Below are 21,854 nucleotides of genomic sequence, written 5' to 3' on the forward strand. Positions count from 1 at the left end.
TTTTAATTTCATTTATTGTGTTGTTCCTCATTGTTTGTTTGTACTTTAGTTCTTCTAGGTCCTTGTTAAATGTTTCTTGTATTTTCTCCCTCTATTTCCAAGATTTTGGATCATCTTTACTATCATTACTCTGAATTCTTTTTCAGGTAGACTGCCTATTTCCTCTTCATTTGTTTGGTCTGGTGGGTTTTTACCTTGCTCCTTCATCTGCTGTGTATTTCTCTGTCTTCTCATTTTGCTTAACTTGCTGTGTTTGGGGTCTCCTTTTCACAGGCTGCAGGTTCTTAGTTCCCGTTGTTTTTGGTGTCTGCCCTCAGTGGGTAAGGTTGGTTCAGTGGGTTGTGTAGGATTCCTGGTGCAGGGGACTGCTGCCTGTGTTCTGGTGGATGAGGCTGGATCTTGTCTTTCTGGTGGGCAGGACTGTGTCCGGTGGTGTGTTTTGTGGTGTCTGTGAACTTAGTATGACTTTAGGCAGCCTCTCTGCTAATGGGTGGGGTTATTTTCCTGTGTTGCTAGTTGTTTGGCATGGGGTGTCCAGCACTGATTGTTGAGTGGAGCTGGGTCTTAGTATTGAGACGGAGATCTCTGGGAGAGCTCTCACTGATTGATATTACGTGGGGCCAGGAGGTCTCTGGTGGACCAGTGTCCTGAACTCGGCTCTCCCACCTCGGAGGCTCAGGCCTGACACCCGGCCGGAGCACCAAGACCCTGTCAGCCACACAGCTCAGAAGAAAAGGGAGAAAAAAAAAAGAAAGAAAGAAAAAAAAGAAAGAAAGAAAATAATTAAAATTAAAAAAATATTTATTTATTAAAATAAAAAAAATTAAAAAGTAATAAAAAAAAGGAAAAGAAATGAGCAACCAAACCAATAAAGAATTCCACCAATGATAACAAGCACTAAAAACTATCCTAAAAAAAAAAAAAAAAAAAAAAGGACAGATAGAACCCTAGGACAAATGGTAAAAGAAAACCTATACAGACAAAATCATACAAAGAAGCATGCATATACACACTCACAAAAAGAGAAAAAGGAAAAAAAAAATATATATATATATAAAATAAAGGAAGAGAGCAACCAAATCAATAAACAAACCTACCAATTATAATAAGCTCTTAATACTAAACTGAGGTAAATATAAAACCAGAAAAAAATTAGATGCAGAAAGCAAACCCCAAGTCTACAGTTGCTCCCAAAGTCCATTGCCTCAATTTGGGGATGATTCGTTGTCTATTAAAGTACTCCACAGATGCAGGGGACATCAAGTTGATTGTGGAGATATAATCCGCTGCTCCTGAGGCTGCTGGGAGAGATTTCTCTTTCTCGTCTTTGTTTGCACAGCTCCTGGGGTTCAGCTTTGGATTTGGCCCCGTCTCTGCATGTAGATTGCCTGAGGGCGTCTGTTCTTCACTCAGACAGGACAGCATTAAAGTAGCAGCTGATTCGGGGGCTCTGGCTCACTCAGGCGGGGGGAGGGAGGGGTACGGAGTGCGGGGCAAGCCTGCGGCGGCAGAGACCGGCATGATGTTGCACCAGCCTGAGGTGCACCGTGTGTTCTCCTGGGGAAGTTGTCCCTGGATCACGGGACCCTGGCAGTGGAGGGCTGCACAGGCTCCCAGGAGGGGAGGTGTGGATAGTGACCTGTGCTTGCACACAGGCTTCTTGGTGGCGGCAGCAGCAGCCTTAGCGTTTCATGCCCGTCTCTGGGGTCCGCGCTGATAGACGCGGCTTGCGCCCGTCTCTGGAGCTCGTTTAGGCAGTGCTCTGAATCCCCTCTCCTCGTGTACCCCGAAACAATGGTCTCTTGCCTCTTAGGCAGCTCCAGACTTTTTCCCGGACTCCCTCCCGGCTAGCTGTGGCTCACTAGCCCCCTTCAGGCTGTGTTCACGCAGCCAACCCCAGTCCTCTCCCTGCGATCCGATCTCCGAAGCCTGAGCCTCAGCTCCCAGCCCCCACCCGCCCCGGAGGGTGAGCAGACAAGCCTCTCGGGCTGGTGAATGCTGGTCGGCACCGATCCTCTGTGCGGGAATCTCTCCGCTTTGCCCTCCACACCCCTGTTGCTACGCTCTCCTCCATGGCTCCGAAGCTTCCCGCCCCCCAACCCACCCCCTGTCTCCACCAGTGAAGGAGCTTCCTAGTGTGTGGAAACTTTTCCTCCTTCAGCTCCCTCCCAGAGGTGCAGGTCCCATCCCTATTCTTTTGTCTCTTTTTTCTTTTTTCTTTTGCCCTACCCAGGTACGTGGGGAGTTTCTTGCCTTTTGGGGAATCTGAGGTCTTCTGCCAGTGTTCAGTAGGTGTTCTGTGGGAGTTGTTCTACATGTAGATGTATTTTTGATGTATATGTGGGGAGGAAGGTGATCTCCACATCTTACTCCTCCGCCATCTTGAAGGTCCCCCCCGGAATCATTTTTGATTCTTTCATGTCTTGACCCCTTTGTGTAGTATTAGGCACATATGGATTAAATGTCTAAAATGCCCTGCACACCCCCATGCCCTCACCCCAGTTCAAACCCTCATTGGTTCCATCACAGGTTATCAGAATAGGTATCCAGATTGACTTACACTCCTCGCCTCTCCCCCCAGTAGACCATTACTACCCAGCACTGCCAGCATTTTCTTTCTATGATTCTGCTGGAAAAATCACTCCACCTGGCTCCCCATTGCCTGTTCAATTACATATAACCTCATTCAATGCCTTTGTTAACCTGTCTCCAACCTAATATTCCTTAGCAATTTCTGACTTCACCCTTACATTTATCCTGCATGCAGTATCAAATTTAATCACTTCCTTTCTGTAGTTTCCAGAGCCTCTGCCTTTGTTTATACCATTCCAGCCACATGGTGGCCTTTTCCAACCTCAAGGCCACCATATCCATCCATCCAAGTCCTACCCATCTTTCAAGATCCAGATCACATACCACATCCTCTGTGAAGTCTTCTCTGAGTGATCCAGTGAGATGTGACTTCTGCCTCTCTAAGCTATTAGAGCCCCATTACTCATATTATATAACAACTAATCATATTTGGTATAGTTTCATGGTATTCATGTAAATGTCTCATCTTTGTTACCTCTTTAATCTCTTAGAGCAGATATTTTGTCTTACCATCTGTCATCTGCAAAGTCTGACACAATGTTTTGTGCAAAGTAGAAGTGTTTGTTTATGTAGTAGATAATGGTAAAACAATGGTGAGCAGTGAGAAAACCTTGAGTATAAACATTCCATAGTTTAAATCCTGTGCCTACAAAATTTTTCCTTGTTTAATGGAATTTAGCAGTGCTAAGAATGTTATTAAGGGTTGCAGTCTCAGTCAAAGAACTGAAGAGAAGAAACAGAAGTGACACTTAGCTCTTCGCTGCAAACTCATGGACAAAGTAGTAGCTCTAGATCCAGACAGAGATAGTCGAAAGTATCCTGAATGTTTTCATTTCTTTGTTGTCTAAGTGCCTAGATCTCTAATTTTATTGACTTATTTTTGTTTGAGGTAATATTTTATTTTTAATAGGGATTGGACAGTTTTTTGGACTGGATAGTTTTTTGGTGGGTGTTTAAGGGAGAGATAGGTGAGCGATGCTGAAGGGCACTTATGGTTTGGCGCAAGTCAAACAAAAACAGTGAGAGCTGCAGTTAGTTTAACTTTCCTGTCCCCTCTCCCTCACCAGGATGCACGAATTCCACAGCCAGATACGTTCTTCATGGGGAGAAGCTGTTGCTTTGACGTGGGCCAGGGGAAATGTCTTTTGCATCGATAGCTGAGAATCGTTACTGTGGACTGTCTAGAGGGATGAGATATAGCTTTATTTATCTTAGTTGCTTTGTAATACTCCTTTGAAAAATGAACTCTTACTCTTATCTGACTAAGAGCATTTAATTTATTGTAAATGCAATGGTGAAATTTAATATCCAAAGCTTTCATCAATTTAAGGCCATTTTGAAAGCTCAACTCCTTTGTTCAGAATGCAGCCCCCATTTCACTTAATTTCCCACAGAGTGTCTTCTCATGATTTATGTTAATTTTCTCGTGGAAGCCCAAATCCTGATCTCATCATTGTGACTCACCAGTCAGAAAGGTCTAGGGCTAAAATTTACAGAGTTTGCTCTTTCCCTTGGGGACATGGAACAGATTTGTAGCCTCAGTGTTGGAAGGTAGAATTTCAAATAAGAAATGACAACGCAGCATTGTGTCAGGGCACTGGGTAGTGTTTGTCCCACACAAGGATAGAACATTAATCCATTTTTTGTCAGGGTCAGCAACTTTCATATTTCTATATTTATTCTCAGCCTTCAATTCTTCCATTGAATATGCAATATTACTTGAAACGATTCATCTCTGTGATGGCTGTTGATTGAATGAGTTTTTCAGATCCCTGAGAGAACTGTTCCAGTAGTTATTCTGGTGATCTGCTATGCCAGGCATCTTCTAAGCACATTAGTGACTCAACGACCATAGCTCTCTAAGGCTGAGCCAGAGTCTTGGTGCCTCTAAATTCAGTTTAAAAAATAAATATAATGAGCATTTTTAAATGAAAAAATTAATATTGACTGGAAACTGTTTACTATAATTGCCAAAATTAATTGAGAGTTTATGACATGCCAGGTATAATCCTAATCACTTTCTATTCATTAACTTATTGGTTCTTTTCTGAGGTAGGTACAATTAGTATTCTTATTTTACAGATGAAAAAAATTGAGGGAGCAAGAAGTTAGGTAACTCACCCAGAGTCACCAACTAATAAGTGGTGAATCCCTGACTAGAATCCAGGTATCCCTGACTTGGGAACCTGAATGTCTAACTACCAAGTTACTTGGCCTCATGGCCTCCTGGTCAACACCAGTGATGACTTGAGAAGAAAGAGGAACATTGAGGAAGTGTGGAAAATATGTGAGGCTAGAGCAGGAAGAAGGGAAAACCAAGACTTGTGAACTGGAAAACTGGGTGGGGAAGGCAAGAGAAATGGGGGTGAAGTGGGTGGATAGAAGGGGTGAAGTGGGTGGATAGAAGGGTTGAGGAGAGGATATGCTGTGAGGAGCAAACAGGAATGAAAAACCACTGCAGCTGCCTTCCTTGGGGAGAGGGCTGAGCTCCTGTGGTTCTAAGGAATATTCCAGAACCCAGGGGGTTAGCTTAAACAAGTAGCTCCTGAAGAAGCAGTCAGTAGAGTCTTTACAGTTCTCAAGTCTGGAAACAGGAGAGCAAGTGTAGCTGAACTGGAATAAGGGAGAGTAGAATTCAAGAAAGAAGCCAGGCTTACTGATAAACGAGTGTTTTCCAATAGCTGCTTTGTGCAAGTACATTATGCAAAGATAGAATCTATAATTAGTCAACGTACCTGTATTTGTTGATTCAAGTAAAACCTGTATTAAGCATCTACTGTGTCCCCATATTAAACACTGAAGAGGATCCAGTATAAAATACATTTCGAAATTTTAAGTGGTGTGTGTGTGTGTGTGTTTGTGTCTCTATGTACACTAGTATCGGTAGAAGCAAGGACATTAACATGAGACAAGTGTATCATTACTATATTACGAAGTATAGCAATGTAGGTACCATAAAGGAGATACAAAAATCCAAAACGCTGCAACGCTTCCAAAAATATAGGGGACTCTATTCAGTTAAAGGACTGGGAAAGATTTCTTGGCGAAAGGGGTGTTTGAGGAGAGCTTTGAAAGATGGAGAGGATTTTCGTGGATGATAAATGTGGGACATACGGTGAACTTCAGAGAACTCAGAAATAGTTGTTTTAATCTGAATCTGCCCCAGGATTTTACTAATGTAAGATATTCTTTTCTCTCCCCAAAGTGAAGAATTAGATAATCTCATCAAAATGAACAAAAGCTTGAATAGATAAGATTTTAAAACATCTCTTTTTTCGCTTTATTACTGAATTTGCTTTGTTATTTGAGCATGAGGACCCATATACTGGGCTAGTCAAAAGTGTCCTACAAATCTTGAATAAAAAGCTTGCAGAAATCATTTCATCATTATTATAAATGGTTATTACAATTTAAAGACACTAATGTTGAAGTGTCTTTGATTTTCACACACCAGTGTTTAGTAAGGCAGTTATAAAAATAACCACATTTCTCTTCCTGAAATACTCATATATTAGTATGTAAACAGTTTGGTTTGGTCACTGAATGCTTGTAGTTGAACCACTACAAAAACCACTCATTTTCTTAGTTAACATTATCTCCTTATTATGAGTCATTTGTAATTGCATAACTTAAAGATCATATTAATTGAGGTTTGTGTTAGAGGTCTGTGCAATTTTAGTTCTCTCTCTGTTACTTGGCACACTAACATACAAAACGGGCAGGGACCAAAGTGAGGAAGAAACAAAGCAAATGTCAGTTTTCTTATCTATAAAGAGAGGTGGCATTAGATTAAGAATCAGACTTCACGGCCTACTGGGACCAGGCAGGGATAGATGAGTGAAGGGAGCTGGCTCTGTAATGTAGAGGGAGCGCCCTGTCTGGGAGAGCCCAACTGTTTCTCAGTTCCAGCTGATGTTGCCACGTGAGAATTTGAGCCTAAAGTTGCAGGACACTTTCAGGAGATCCTGAAACTCCAGGTGTCTACATGTCATGGCCAGCTTTGTAAATATTGGCCCACATAAAAAACAAAAACACTCCATGAACCCAAACAACACATCCATGAACCTATTACAGCTTGTAGATCCCCAGTCTGTATCTTGTCTTTTCTTTTCTTTAAGGTCCACTGCAATTTAAATTTTGAGTCTAGGAAGATACCTGTTTGGAATAAAGTGATTTCAAGAATTGTAGCTCATCTTTCCTAACCAGCTTTTTTTCCTGTCTTATATGTAAACTGATCTATATTTTTATGAGTTAGGTATCTATTATTAGCACTGATGAGCCTTTTTGTTCAATACATTTAAAGAAATCAGGGTATTGATGGTCTCTTTAGAGCAAATCTTAAGGCAGAGCCAACAGAGAAAATGTAAGTGCATCTGTCTCTAACCTGAAAATATTATCTCCCAGATTGCTTGTTTTATTCTTTCAGACATTATTAGCTGGAAGGGAGTTATGTCCTCTGGCATAAAAATGTACTAGCAGATGGGGCAGTGCACTCAGTATTGTACATTTAGTTCAGACATGATTGCCCAGAAGGATTTCTGCTGCTCTATTCAGTAAGAGTAAATGAGCAATTCATGAAAAATTTTTACTGTATCTGACCTTTCAAGATACCACACAATTTTATTTCAATATGCAGTCTTTTATTTGAATTTCTTTGTGTTTTATAGACCCAAAAGCCTTGAAAATCTCCTCGTTGTGAATACCCGGACAGACAAAGATGGCAAAGGGTAAGATTTGATTGAGACTCATACAGGCTTCTTTGATTGAGTCCTAAACTGTATGCCATTTCCTGGGGGAGACCCCCTGTTCAAGACAAAAGTCAGACAGGCTAGTGGAAGAGGCACTTGATCAGGGTCAGGAGATGGGTGGGTGTCTTGGTACTGGCTTTGCCACCGACATCAATCTGGGTGACCCTGGACAAGTGGCTTAACCTCTGGAGACCTCTGTTTCCTCAGTCCATAAAATGAAGGGTATGATCTAGATGGTCTCTAACTTCCCTTTTACATCTGAAAGTGAAAGAAATCAAACTGACCATTACAAGTAGTGAACAGTAGGTTGGTTTATGAACTAAATATGTTCACTATAGGACATTTTGATGCTGGGAGCATAGCTCCTCACCACTGAAGTCTTTCTAAGGGAGTAAGGCATTTTTCAGTTGCAATCTTGATTGAGTCACTTCATATGTATATCACTCAGATACACTTGTAAACACCTCAAGGTCAAAAGCCATGCTTTTATTTATTTTGTATCATAAAAAAGATTAATTAATGATCAGTAACCATTAATTTAAAGAGCATTTAAAGAAGTTAACTTATAGTTCTAGACTGACACTGATATACTAGAAAATGAATTACTACTGACATTATTTTTCGTGTTGAAAGAAATCAAACTTTTGACAGTTTCATTAAAGAAAATCCCAGAACAATCAAGAATGACAAAGGATAAAGATTTCTGAGGTCTCTACTGCTTTTTCTCCAGATTGGCTATTTACCTTGTATTCAGTGTGTCATTACATTTGCCTTTTCCTAACATGATGATTATTTCTATTGTCCTGGTTATCTTTAAAAACAATTGATCTGTGCCAAGCTGTGCATAGATGGGTATTCTAGCATTCCAAGTCAAACTCGGTGGTATGCCTTCTTAACCCTCTCTGACGTAGAAAACAACAAAGTCTATATAACAAAAAGTGTGGGCAATCACAAACTCCATTCAGACACTGAACACTTATTAACAACATATTACTATAATGTGAATGTGCAAACATTACTACAGGTGATATTTTTTTCCAAATGGGGAACAGATGAAGTGGGAAAGCAGTCAGTTCTCTGTAAGTGGTTGTATGAGTTTTACAGGAAAAGATGAGATTTCATATTTTTTAAGAAATGAAATTTGGAAAATGAAATTAAACATCCTCTAGAATGAATCAGTAGCAGAATAACTGGGGCAGAGGAACAGATAAGTGACCTGGAAGATAAAATAGTGGAAATAACTACCACAGAGCAGAATAAAGAAAAAAGAATGAAAAGAATTCAGGAGAGTCTCAGAGACCTCTGGGACAACATTAAATGCACCAACTTTCAAATTATAGGGATCCCAGAAGAAGAAAAAAAAGAGGGACTGAGAAAATATTTAAAGACATTATAGTTGAAAACTTCCCTAATATGGGAAAGGAAATAGTCAATCAAATCCAAGAAGCACAGAGAGTCCCATACAGGATAAATCTAAAGAGAAACATGCCAAGACACATACTAATCAAACTATTAAAAATTAAATACAAAAAAAAATATTAAAAGCAGCAAGGGAAAAACAACAAATAACATACAAGGGAATCCCCATAAGGTTAACAGCTGATCTTTCAGCAGAAACTCTGCAAGCCAGAAGGGATTGGCAGGACATATTTAAAGTGATGAAAGGGAAAAACCTACAACCAAGATTACTCTACCCAGCAAGGATCTCATTCAGATTCAATGGAGAAATTCAAACCTTTACAGACAAGCAAAAGCTAAGAGAATTCAGCACCACCAAACCAGCTTTACAGCAAATGCTAAAGGAACTTCTCTAGGCAGAAAACATAAGAGAAGGGAAAGACCTATAATAACAAACCCAAAACAATTAAGAAAATGGTAATAGGAACATACATACTGATAATTACCTAAAATGTAAATGGATTAAATGCTCCAACCAAAAGACATAGACTGGCTGAATGGATACAAAAACAAGACCCGTATGTATGCTGTCTACAAGAGACCCGCTTAAGACCTAAGGACACATACAGACCAAAGTGAGGGAATGAAAATGATGCTCCATCAAAATGGAAATCAAAAGAAAGTTGGAGTAGCAATTCTCATAGCAGGCAAAATAGACTTTAAAATAAAGACTATTACAAGAGACAAAGAAGGACACTACATAATGATCAAGGGATCAATCCAAGAAGAAGATATAACAATCGTAAATATTTATGCACCCAACATAGGAGGACCAAAATACATAAGGCAAATGCTAACAGCCATAAAAGGGGAAATCGACAGTAACACAATCATAGTAGGGGACTTAACACCCCACTTTCACCAATGGACAGCTCATCCAAAATGAAAGTAAATAAGGAAACACAAGCTTTAAATGATGCATTAAACAAGATGGACTTAATTGATATTTATAGAACATTCCATCCAAAAACAACAGTATACACTTTCTTCTCAAGTGCTCATGGAACATTCTCCAGGACAGATCAAGCCTTGGTAAATTTAAAAAAACTGAAATCGTATCAAGTATCTTTTCTGACAACAACGCTATGAGACAAGATATCAATTACAGGGAAAAAACTGTAAAAAATACAAACATATGGAGGCTAAACAATACACTACTTAATAACCAAGAGATCACTGAAGAAATCAAAGAGGACATCAAAAAATACCTAGAAACAAATGACAATGAAAAATTGATGACCCAAAACCTATGGGATGCAGCAAAAGCAGTTCTCAGAGGGAAGTTTATAGCAATACAATCCTACCTCAAGAAACAAGAAACATCTCAAATAAACAACCTAACCTTACACCTAAAGCAATTAGAGAAAGAAGAGCAAAAGAAAACCCAAAGTTAGCAGAAGGAAGGAAATCATAAAGATCAGACGAGAAATAAATGAAAAACAAATGAAGGAAACGATGGCAAAGATCAATAAAACTAAAAGCTAGTTCTTTGAGAAGATAAACAAAATTGATAAACCATTAGCCAGATTCATCTAGAAAAAAAGGGAGAAGACTCAAATCAACAGAATTAGAAATGAAAAAGGAGAAGTAACAACTGACACTGCAGAAATACAAAGGATCATGAGAGATTACTACAAGCACCTATGTGCCAATAAAATGGACAACCTGGAAGAAATCAACAAATTCTTAGAAAAACACAACCTTCCAAGACTGAACCAGGAGGAAACAGAAAATATAAACAGACCAATCACAGCACTGAAATTGAGACTGTGATTAAAAATCTTCCAACAAACAAAAGCCTAGGACCAGATGGCTTCACAGGCAAATTCTATCAAACATTTACAGAAGAGCTAACACTTATCCTTCTCAAGCTCTTCCAAAATATAGCAGAGGGAGGGACACTCCCAAACTGATTCTACAAGGCCACCATCACCCTGATACCAAAACCAAAGATGTCACAAAAAAAGAAAACTACAGGCCAATATCACTGATGAACATAGATGCAAAAATCCTCAACAAAATACTAGCAAACAGATTACAACAACATATTAAAAGGATCATACACCATGAGCAAGTAGAGTTTATCCCAGGAATGGAAGGATTCTTCAACATACGCCAAATCAATCAATGTGATAAACCATATTAACAAATTGAAGGAGAAAAGCCATATGATCATCTCAATAGATGCAGAGAAAGCTTTTGACAAAATTCAACACCGTTTATGATAAAAACCCTCCAGAAAGTAGGCATAGAGGGAACTTACCTCAACATAATAAAGGCCATATATGACAAACCCACAGCCAACATTGTTCTCAATGGTAAAAATCTGAAACCATTTCCAGTAAGATCAGGAACAAGACAAGGTTGCCCACTCTCACCACTGTTATTCAACATAGTTTTGGAAGTTTTAGCCACAGCAATCAGAGAAGAAAAAGAAATAAAAAGAATCCAAACAGGAAAAGAAGAAGTAAAACTGTCACTGTTTGCAGATGACATGATACTTTAGATAGAGAATCCTAAAGATGCTACCAGAAAAACTACAGGAGCTAATCAATGAATTTGGTAAAGTAGCAGAATACAGAATTAATGCACAGAAATCTCTTTCATTCCTATACACTAATGATGAAAAATCTGAAAGAGAAATTAAGGAAACACTCCCATTTACCATTGCAACAAAAAGAATAAAATACCTGGGAATAAACCTACCTAAGGAGACAAAAGACCTGTATGTAGAAAACTGTATGACACCAATGAAAGAAATTAAAGATGATACAAACAGATGGAGAGATATACCATGTTCTTGGATTAGAAGTATCAACATTGTGAAAATGACTATACTACCCAAAGCAATCTAAAGCTTCAATGCAATCCCTATCAAACTACCAATGGCATTTTTCACAGAACTAGAACAAAAAATTTCACAATGTGTATGGAAACACAAAAGACCCCGAATAGCCAAAGCAATCTTGAGAAAGAAAAACGGAGCTGGAGGAATCAGGCTCCCGGACTTCAGACTATACTGCAAAGCTACAGTAATGAAGACAGTATAGTACTGGCACAAAAACAGAAATATAGATCAATGGAACAGGATAGAAGGCCCAGAGATAAACCCATGCACATATGGTCACCTTATCTTTGATAAAGGAGGCAAGACTATGCAATGGAGAAAAGACAGCCTCTTCAATAAGTGGTGCTGGGAAAACTGCACAGCTACATGTAAAAGAATGAAATTAGAACACTCCCTAACACCATACACAAAAATAAACTCAAAATGGATTAAAGACCTAAATTTAAGGCCAGACACTATCAAACTCTCAGAGGAAAACATAGGCAGAACACTCTATGACATAAATCGCAACAAGATCCTTTTTGACCCACCTCCTAGAGAAATGGAAATAAAAACAAAAATAAACAAATGGGACTTAATATAACTTAAAAGCTTTTGCAAAGCAAAGGAAACCATAAACAAGATGAAAAGACAACCCTCAGAATGGGAGAACATATTTGCAAACGAAGCAACTGACAAAGGATTAATCTCCAAAATATACAAGCAACTCATGCAGCTCAATATCAAGAAAACAAACAACCCAATCCAAAAATGGGCAGAAGACCTGAATGAACATTTCTCCAAAGAAGATATACAGATTGCCAACAAACAATGAAAGGATGCTCAACATCATTAATCATTAGAGAAATGCAAATCAATACTACAATGAGGTATCACCTCACACCAGTCAGAATGGGCATCATCACAAAATCTACAAACAATAAATGCTGGAGAGGGTGTGGAGAAAAGGGAACCCTCTTGCACTGTTGGTGAGAATGTAAATTGATACAGCCACTATGGAGAACAGTATGGAGTTTCCTTAAAAAACTAAAAATAGAACTACCATATGACCCAGCAATCCCACTACTGGGCATATACCTTGAGAAAACCGTAATTCAAAAAGAGACATGTACTACAGTATTCATTGCAGCTCTATTTACAGTAGCTAGGACATGGAAACAACCTAAGTGTCCATCGACAGATGAATGGATAAAGAAGATGTGGCATATATATACAATGGGATATTACTCGGCCATAAAAAGAAACGAAACTGAGTTATTTGTAGTGAGGTGGATGGACCTAGAGACTGTCATACAGAGTGAAGTAAGTCAGAAAGAGAAAAATAAATATCGTATGCTAACACATATATATGGAATCTAAAAAAAAACCAAAAAATGATTCTGAAGAACCTAGGGACAGGGCAGGAATAAAGACGCAGATGTAGAGAATGGACTTGAGGACACGGGGAGGGGGAAGGGTAAGGTGGGACAAAGTGAGAGAGTGGCATGGATTTATATATACTAACAAATGTAAAATAGCTAGCTAGTGGGATGCAGACACATTACACAGGGAGATTAGCTCTGTGCTTTGTGACCATCTAGAGGGGTGGGATAGGTAGGGTGGGAGGGAGACGCAAGAGGGAGGAGATATGGGGATATATGTATATGTATAGGTTTCACTTTGTTACAAAGCAGAAACTAACACACCATTGTAAAGCATTTATACTCCAATAAAGATGTTAAAAATAATTTTAATTAATTAATTAAAAGATAAATAAATAAATGAAGTTTGGAAAGTTCCATACAAGTGGTGGAAATTAGGAAAAGTGGGTGAACACAAGTCAATCGTGTGGGCTAGGAAGGAGGAGAAAAGAGAAGGGGTTTGTAAGCTGGTATAACTTGATAGCAGCTGGGCTTTGATGCAGAAAGGATGGGTCTCTTTGGTGTGGTAGGGAGAGCCCACAGTTTCTTTTCCTTCTTCCCTGCCTGTCTCCCTTCCTTCTTCCTTACACAGAAAGACCCTCAAATGTCAGCAGTCTTATCACAGTGAAAGACAGAGACAGATGAAAATGGCATTGAACAACTGGGGGATTTAGAGAGATTAGCTTTCATATTCCCTAATTGTTTTAAGCTATTGGCGTGTGAAAGTTTTATTGGTTGTGGTCAACTCATATAAAGTACTGGGGTCATCAAAGAGTTATTTCTACCTTTCCCAGGTTACTTTTTATTAAAAATGACTTGTCTAAATCTTCAAAATGTTTAGATTTAAAATGTTGATCATCTGATTTCCACCCTTGATGTGAATGCTTTTCATGTTTAAGGAAGACAATATCTCAACACATATATTAAAGTTAGTTTCTCACCAACCCACCCTCAAAGAATAATGAAAGCAAAAGCTGAGATGTGGGGGAAACTTTTACGTTTAAATTGATTTAATCATAACTGAGTAATGGTTGGGTCCTCACTGTAGGATAGTTAGCATATCAGCATTTGGCATGAGAAGAGCCACTTGAATTAAACATTTCTAAAGACTTCTGATGTTTCAGGTACTGATAACGTCTTACTGCTGTTGTGAAAAATCTACTGTTGAATCTCTCTCTCTCTTTCTCTCTCCGTTGCTGTGCTCTCCCTGCCCCCTCCAATGTTATAAAGAAACCAAGGCCTTGGAAGTCTTATTAAAGTTAATCAAAGGACTGACAAAAACTAGAAAGGGAAAGTAAAGCTCCTAACATAATGGGGCTCTCTTTTTTCATGTTAGATTTTTACACCTTGTTGGAAATGGGAGTGTTATGCTTTCCTCTGTCACAGTTGAACTGTTGCACTTTGGGGCCTATCAGAGATAGTAGGCAAAGAATATGATGAATCCTGTTTCCATAAGACCACATGCTTGAGTTGCACTGAAGTAAGTGCAGGAAAACTTACTGCATAATCTCTTATTCTATATTTTCTTAAATAATTTAAAAATGAGACAAATTTTCTATTTAAATTAAGAAAAGAAAGGACAAAATTGCAAAGTGAGAGGTGTGTTGGCGAAGATTTTTTAAACTAATTTAAACCAAGTACTACTGTGGAAATTAAAAAAGATAAGCTAAGGGATAATTATATTGAAGTTTCTCTGGTCAGTTGGTCCTGGAAACATCTGACATCCTTTCAGGGACATTCTTATTTATATGGTTTTCAGAAAAAATTGAATGCAAGTTAATTGACATAAGGTCTCCATGTTTTTTCCAAAGAATCCAAGATCTCAAAATGGTTATCAAAGCAAATGCTAGGACAGATCAGACTAGCAGAGGGTGAGAACTGCTTTGATGTTTCTAAATCTTGCTTATTTTCTACTGGGTTAATTGTGTGATCTTCTCAGTATACTGAAGGGGGTCACATCTTTGAGTTTGGCTTCTCTCTTCTGTGTCTGAACTCTACTGCCCTGAGCTTTACTTTGGTGAGTCTATCTAAATTTAAATTTACCTAGAGCCCAACAGAATCCTAGAGATTAACTTAACTATATTATTGATAGGTAACTTTCATAACAAAAATGAATTTAATACCAGTATAATAATCTTCTCCAAAAGCTTGAATTAATCATCAATAATATGGAATGTGTATATAAAAAAATACTGTGGGAATACTTTGAAACTGATCTAAATTTTTTTTAAGAGGTGAAGACCTTGATAATGTTATCAAAGTGAGTCCCAAAGAAAGTGAAAACACCACTGGGTAAGACTGATTAGTATCTTTAAATCTGATTTCTGTAAGTGACAATAAGATAAAATGATTTGGCATTTTAACTTTAGAAATATGTTTTACTGGCATGGAATTGGATAATAATGATAGGCCACATGACCTTTCCTCCTTGCTCCCAATAAAATTGCTTATTTTTGAAGAATTGCCCCATTGTTTAATAGTAAGTTGCCTTTTCTCCCAGATTTTGATTTGGTTTTAGGGGTGAGTTACTGAATTTAGTTTGTTTGCATCTAAAGAAAGCACAATCTTGACAATATTTTAAAAGTGGATCTCCAAAATGACAAAGATAGCCAAGAGTGAGTCTTGACTAAAACTACTGAAAATCAACTTCTTTGAGGATGGTGGTCTCAGAAGGCAGCCCAGGGGAGGGGCTGGGCAGATACACACAACTGGGAGGAAGAACACCCCACTACTTCTCTTCTTCAGGGCTATGTTGACAAGGCAGCAGTACTCAATCACGATACCTCAGCCATCCTCTACTGCCCCCTTTGGTTTCGGGCTATGCCCCTTTTGGTATTACTCAGTGCATTTTAATGGAGGTGACATGTGTCTCCCCAAGAAGTGTCATTAATTTTCCTACCATGTAAGGTATTTTTTCTTGCTCTTATAATTCACCATAATCTAATTATATTTTAAAAGGGGGAATGGTTGCGTTTATATGAAGACATATATTTTTAAAATTATTTTTCATATTGTTAAACTATTATGATCTTTTATATTTTCTTATTATTTAAAAACAGAATAGGCAATTATATCTGATTTGTTAGATGGAAATTTACATTCTATCTGGATCCAGTATAGAACTTTATCTAACTCAACATTACTTCAGTGCCACCCATCTGGGGTGTTCTAACAAGATGTATCTGAGGGCAAAGCTGATTTTGTTAAATAACAAGTTTCACGTATACTTATGCATTTTGAGAACAAAACAAAAACATCATATGTTTCTTGTTGGTAAATTAGGAAACTTAAATGGTCTTCAGTTCAAGATGTAAGAGAAGAATTTTCATTTGCATTTAGAGCTTTAAAAATTACATTGATAGAGAACGTGTATACTTACCACTTCTTAATTTTGCCAATCATTGTTCACTTGATTAGTGTTTTATTTTAATGACATTCATTAAAACTCATTTCCTTATTCAAAGGAAACAAGACCTCGATGGGCTTATTAAAGTGAATCCTGAAACAAATAAAAATATCAAGAGGTAAGTAATTTAAAGCTTTTTATTTCTCCTTCGGCATTTATAAACACATTGGAATTCTGAGTGCTTGCATTCAGGAGAGCAAATTGAAATTCAAACCGAACTGAACTGTTTTTTTCCAAATACATCATATTAAGCAATTCTATATGAGTGATACACAGAATTTTATTTGCATTTTATTCTCAGGTGACATTTGCTATAAGGTAGATTTTGAGAAATTAAATGGGAATTTGACTACCCTTCTCTACTATTTATTTCTTTGTGTGTAAGTGTATGTGTGTGTGTGTGAGTCTGTATGTGTATGTGCATGTGTCAATAGTGTGTTACATATAAATGTGTGTATATATTAGTGTATATGTATAAGTGTGTTGGTATAAGTGTATGTGTGTGTATTAATCAGGGTTCTCCAGAGAAACAGAACAATAGAATATATAGAGAGAGCGAGAGAAAGAGAGATTTATTATAAGGAATTGGCACATGCCCTTCTGAATTGGCACGTGGCCGTTAGGGACGGCCATCTGCTTTACTCAGTCTACAGATTCAGATGTTAATCTCATCCCAAAACACACTCACAGACACACCTGGAATAATATTTGACCAAATATCTGGGCACTCTGTGGCCCAGTCAAACTGACACATGAAATTAACCATCACAATGCATATATATATATATAAATATATGTGTGTATGTATAAGTAGTGTGTGTGTATGTGTATGTATGCATAAATAGCATATATAAACAAGTGTATGTGGGACTGTAAGTAGTGTGTGTGGATGTGTTTATGTACAAACTGTGTGTGTACATGTGTACTATGTTTGTGTGTAGTGTGGGTATGTGTATATAGTGCAGTGTATGTTTAAAGATGAAGAGCTTAACAAAGTGTACCTTGTAAACGAATTACCCTACCCATGAATTGTCAAGTAAATCTGGAAAGCTTATGTCCTCTTGCTTTTTTTTTTTATTTTTTAAAAAACAGATGGAACATATCTGAAACTGAGCTTGTTGGCGTGTTGCTGAAAAGTATACCAAATAATTCCATGTGGTTTCTTTTGAACTCCTTTCCATTCCATTCACTCAGTACATATTATTATGCGTTGATTCTAAAATGTGTCACTGATGCCTGCAGGCCCTGTCAGCAGAGCCTGGCTGGCTGAAAGCTGGTGCGTGCTGTCAGGCTGTCCTGTTCTCAGCAGCACAGTGTGATTGCAGGCCCAGTGACCCTATGAGTTGCAGACGTGTACAATTTTGCATCGACAGACTGAGAAGAAAGCACTGACTTCCTTGGCTACCTGGGTATTTCAGGGAGGTAACTTGAGGTTGGGAGCAGGGAGTCTAAAGGACCTGGGTTCAAATTCTGGCTCTGTCACTTGCTAGCTGTGTCCCCATGCTTCAGTTTACTCACCTACAAAATAAGGATCATAATACTGTCATGCCTGGCACATAGTAGATATGAATAGTTTTAGCAATAATAAAGATTCACATGAATTATGTTTTCTTAATAATTTAGATACTGTTCAAATATTTAATTTACTTTGACTCTCCGAGAAAAATTCATGTTTTTCCTTTCTAATTTTTATTAAAAAGAGTATTTCAAATCATCACCTATTGTTTTTCATAGGTTGGGGTGTGTGTGTGTGTGTGCCTATGTGTACACATGTGTATACACACATGCAGATGTGTGCAATCGTGTGTATGCTTGTGTGTGCATTCATGTGTGTATGCCTACATGTGTGAGTGCATACGGGTGTGTGTCTGTGCAAACAAGTGAAAATGTGTGTTTGATGGCGTACTTGTGTACACATGCTTGTGTGTGCCTAAATATATGTGTGAGTATATCCGTGTGCTTTTGTGTGTATATGAGTACCTATGTTCATGGTTGTGTATGTGTGTGCTTCCTGGGACCTTTTAGGGACAATAGTGATCTTTTTTTTTTCCTTTATCAAGCATTATTAAATTCTGTAGATCTCTTAAAAGTAAAATAAGATCATCTCCCTCCCTTATTAAAAACTTTCAATGTTCTCTTATTTCAGGTAGAATAAAGTTCTAAACTTTAGCAATGGCCTTTCACATGTTCAGTAAAGTCCAGCCAAACTGATCTTTTTTCTATTCCAGGCTCACTTCTGCCTTAACACTTCTGTGTATGCTATTCCCACTTTGGGAAGCTCTATTCCCATACTGTCACCTTCTCAAAGAGATCGTTTCTGACCATTGAATATAATTAAGTCACCACCCCCTCCTTCAACCCCAGCATTGCAGGCACCAGGCACTCTTTTTTACTTTCTTCATAGCATATATTATTATCTGGAAATGTGGCATTCATTTATACATTTGATTGCATATTGCCTGCCTCTCATCAAGTTAGAATGGAAGCTTCTTGAGGGCTAAGCCCATCTGTATTGTCCCATAACTTGGGGCCCATAGTAGGCCTTCCATAACTATTTGTGGATTGAAAGAATGCATAAATATAGAAGACATATACACTATGAGGCATTGCTTCCCACAGTTGAGCTCAAAATATTATTTTACATTACTACATTAAATAGCACACTCTTCTTTTTTGACTATATGAACTTTAAAATTTAGGGAACCTTATACTGATATGTGCTCTATTTAATATATTTAAAGAGATCAAGGTCTTGACAACACAACCAACACAAATATTACAAGGTTGGAGCTGCAGTGCTTAATGTTGTGGGGTTTCTTTTTGAGTACTCAAATCTAGAAACAGAATCCTGGGAATTTTTTTCTCAGTCACTGGCATTCAAATTCCACATATTTCATTCAGGCAACAAAGGGTTAAAAAAATCAGCAAAGGGTATTGGGGTAGAATGGTTGTCTCAGGGTTAATAGTTTCATTATTTGCATGAAAAAGGATCAAATTTTTTATTGCTGCTTTTAGCAGGGATGTACACATTCTCAGACATCTGCATACAAGTAAAAACTTGAGTCAACGTCTAGCTGCTTCCAAATATCTATACCTTTGATGTTGCATTGACGCAACCTCAGAGATTTCATGATCGATCTTAGCAGGGCCACAGGGCATGGGGATCCAGGGTGTAAAAGTGCCTTCTGTGGACGTTCTTTACCCATGTGGTATCCTCTGTAGATCAGAGGCACTTTGGCTGGCACTGCGAATGTGGAAAACACATGTAGAAGCAATAGGAAAAGCAAAATTCCATTAAAATCAGAAGCAGATATACTAAAGGGTAATCATAAATTACTGACGTGTTTTCACTGACTACACGGAGTTTTATATTATAGTAAATATAGCTTACATTTCAGAACTTTATAGAGTTTAATCTTCCTATTGTTTGTTGCCAACACAACTAGTCAAAATTTGTAGTTTTAACACACAGTTATAAGTACCAGCAGCAGATACCAGATTTGTATATCATGGACTTTAACAAATTGGTATACTTATCTAAATCCAGTGTTTAAATAGAAAATCTGCTAATGAATGTCAATTTTACAAAATATGTGTTCTCCAAAGTTCCCACAGCATGTTGGAAGTTGATGGGTAGAGTTGTGTCTTGTGGAATGTTCCATGAAATGTGTATACAGACTATTACAAAATATGTTTAGTGCACCTGGAAAAGGCTAAGAGCATAGCATTCAATGAATCAAAATAGAGTCCTAGTTCAGTATTTGCTAGTGGCCCTAATGGCTCCAAGATTAAAATATTCTCACTGAGTCTCAATGTGTTTCAGAGAGATATAAATCCCTACATACTTCTGCGTACCTTTAACAATCTTCAACTCTTTGGCATGATTTCAGTGAGTGTTTATACTGTCCCTGAGTTTTAATGAATAGTTTTATCAACTTGGTTCTAGTCTATCATTAACCTCATCACGTTTTCTATGCTTTAAAGGGGCCAGTGCCTTGACAATCTCATCAAAGTGACCCCTGAAGTAAACAGAAGTAACCCAGGGTGAGGATTATATCGTATCTTTCTTCCTTCCCATCAATTTGTGCATCAAATTCTGCATCAATTTGGGGCTCTCATTAGAGAAGCTATGCTGAAAAATCTGTGGAGTCAGAAAGTCTGAGCTCCATTACTTACTGGCTGGGTGCCTTGGAGCAAGTCCCTCGAACACTGAGCTGAGGCTTCTTTAGTTATAAAATGAGGATCGTAATGTCTGCTCCATCTTTGTCATTTGATTGTTAAGGATCAAGTGCAATAATGGATATAAAATCCCTTTAAAGCAAAAAGGCACTACAAATGAAAATTATTAACAAAATATAGTTTAATTATAGCTATAGCATTATGTAGAATACTGAAAGGGGCTGGCCAGGCGAGAGTTTTTGGCAAATAGTTCCAGAATTGATCTTTTTAACTCAATCTTGCCCTAATTTTATGGTTTTATTTTGATTGTAAATGGGAAACTGAGCTAGTATACCAATGATTTGTATGGAGGTCAAAATTTTTACTCTTTTAAATGAAGGGCATAGACTGGTATTGATTTCTCTCAAAACCTAATCGCAAAATTCATCTTGAGCACATATATCCTTCAAAGTACTTAGTTGACTTAATTCCATTTTTACTTATTATGTTTTTGTTTGCTTTTTTGTTTAAAGTTCCAAAGACCTCAGTAACCTCATCAAAGTGAACCCAAGAACAGGAAAAAGTGTGCAAGTGCAAGATTGAATATGCCCCTCTTTTTTTGTTTCACATTAACCAATGCTTAAAAACATTATTAAATCATCATTTCAGCAGACTGACTCTGCTATAGTATCAATGTATCAATGGTAGTTCAAGAAAAACCATGGAACCCCCATGATCTTTTATGTAAAATGTTTAAGATTTTGGTCAAATGATTTCTAATATAATGCAGGTGCCTTGATGCATTAGGTGCACAGTTGTTTTTTCAGGATGGATGGGATACTTTCATTTGTTGATTTATTTTTCTTAAGCAGAGGGATGGCACAGGAGAGAGGAAAGAGAATCAGACCAGAGCCCAGAGATGGGGGTCTGGGCCTGGCTGTATCCTCACTACCAGTGTGAAATGGGCATGGCCACACTCCCTGTTTGGACTTCAGTTTTTTCATCCTCACAGTGAGGAAACTGGACCAGATGCTCCCTGATCACTTCCAATGTCAATTCAGTTATTAAGTTCCAGTAAGATGGTTGTTGTTATAGAATGTGCACGCACCCTGGAGTTAGATTACATAGCTTTAGATTCCAGCCTTGCCACTACTAGCCATGTGGCAAAAACTTAATCTTTGTGTGTCTTAGCTTTTCCCTTTGTGAAATCAGGATGATAATACTTACTGTTGTTGACCTGAAAC

General features: G+C 38.0%; 1 protein-coding gene across 1 annotated transcript in view; it reads left to right on the forward strand.

The window, feature by feature from the left end:
* SCEL (sciellin) overlaps nucleotides 1-21,854 on the forward strand; it is a 329,317-nt gene that overhangs the window by 269,035 nt on the left and 38,428 nt on the right. The window contains 9 exon segments of the mRNA XM_068526475.1: nucleotides 5,798-5,840; nucleotides 6,894-6,955; nucleotides 7,260-7,319; nucleotides 14,277-14,345; nucleotides 14,858-14,917; nucleotides 15,279-15,338; nucleotides 16,511-16,570; nucleotides 20,437-20,496; nucleotides 21,144-21,203. Of these exon segments, the coding sequence (XP_068382576.1) occupies nucleotides 5,798-5,840; nucleotides 6,894-6,955; nucleotides 7,260-7,319; nucleotides 14,277-14,345; nucleotides 14,858-14,917; nucleotides 15,279-15,338; nucleotides 16,511-16,570; nucleotides 20,437-20,496; nucleotides 21,144-21,203 (534 nt within the window).

This window comes from Eschrichtius robustus, chromosome 18 (assembly GCF_028021215.1).
Source record: "Eschrichtius robustus isolate mEscRob2 chromosome 18, mEscRob2.pri, whole genome shotgun sequence".
Classification (NCBI taxonomy): domain Eukaryota; kingdom Metazoa; phylum Chordata; class Mammalia; order Artiodactyla; family Eschrichtiidae; genus Eschrichtius; species Eschrichtius robustus.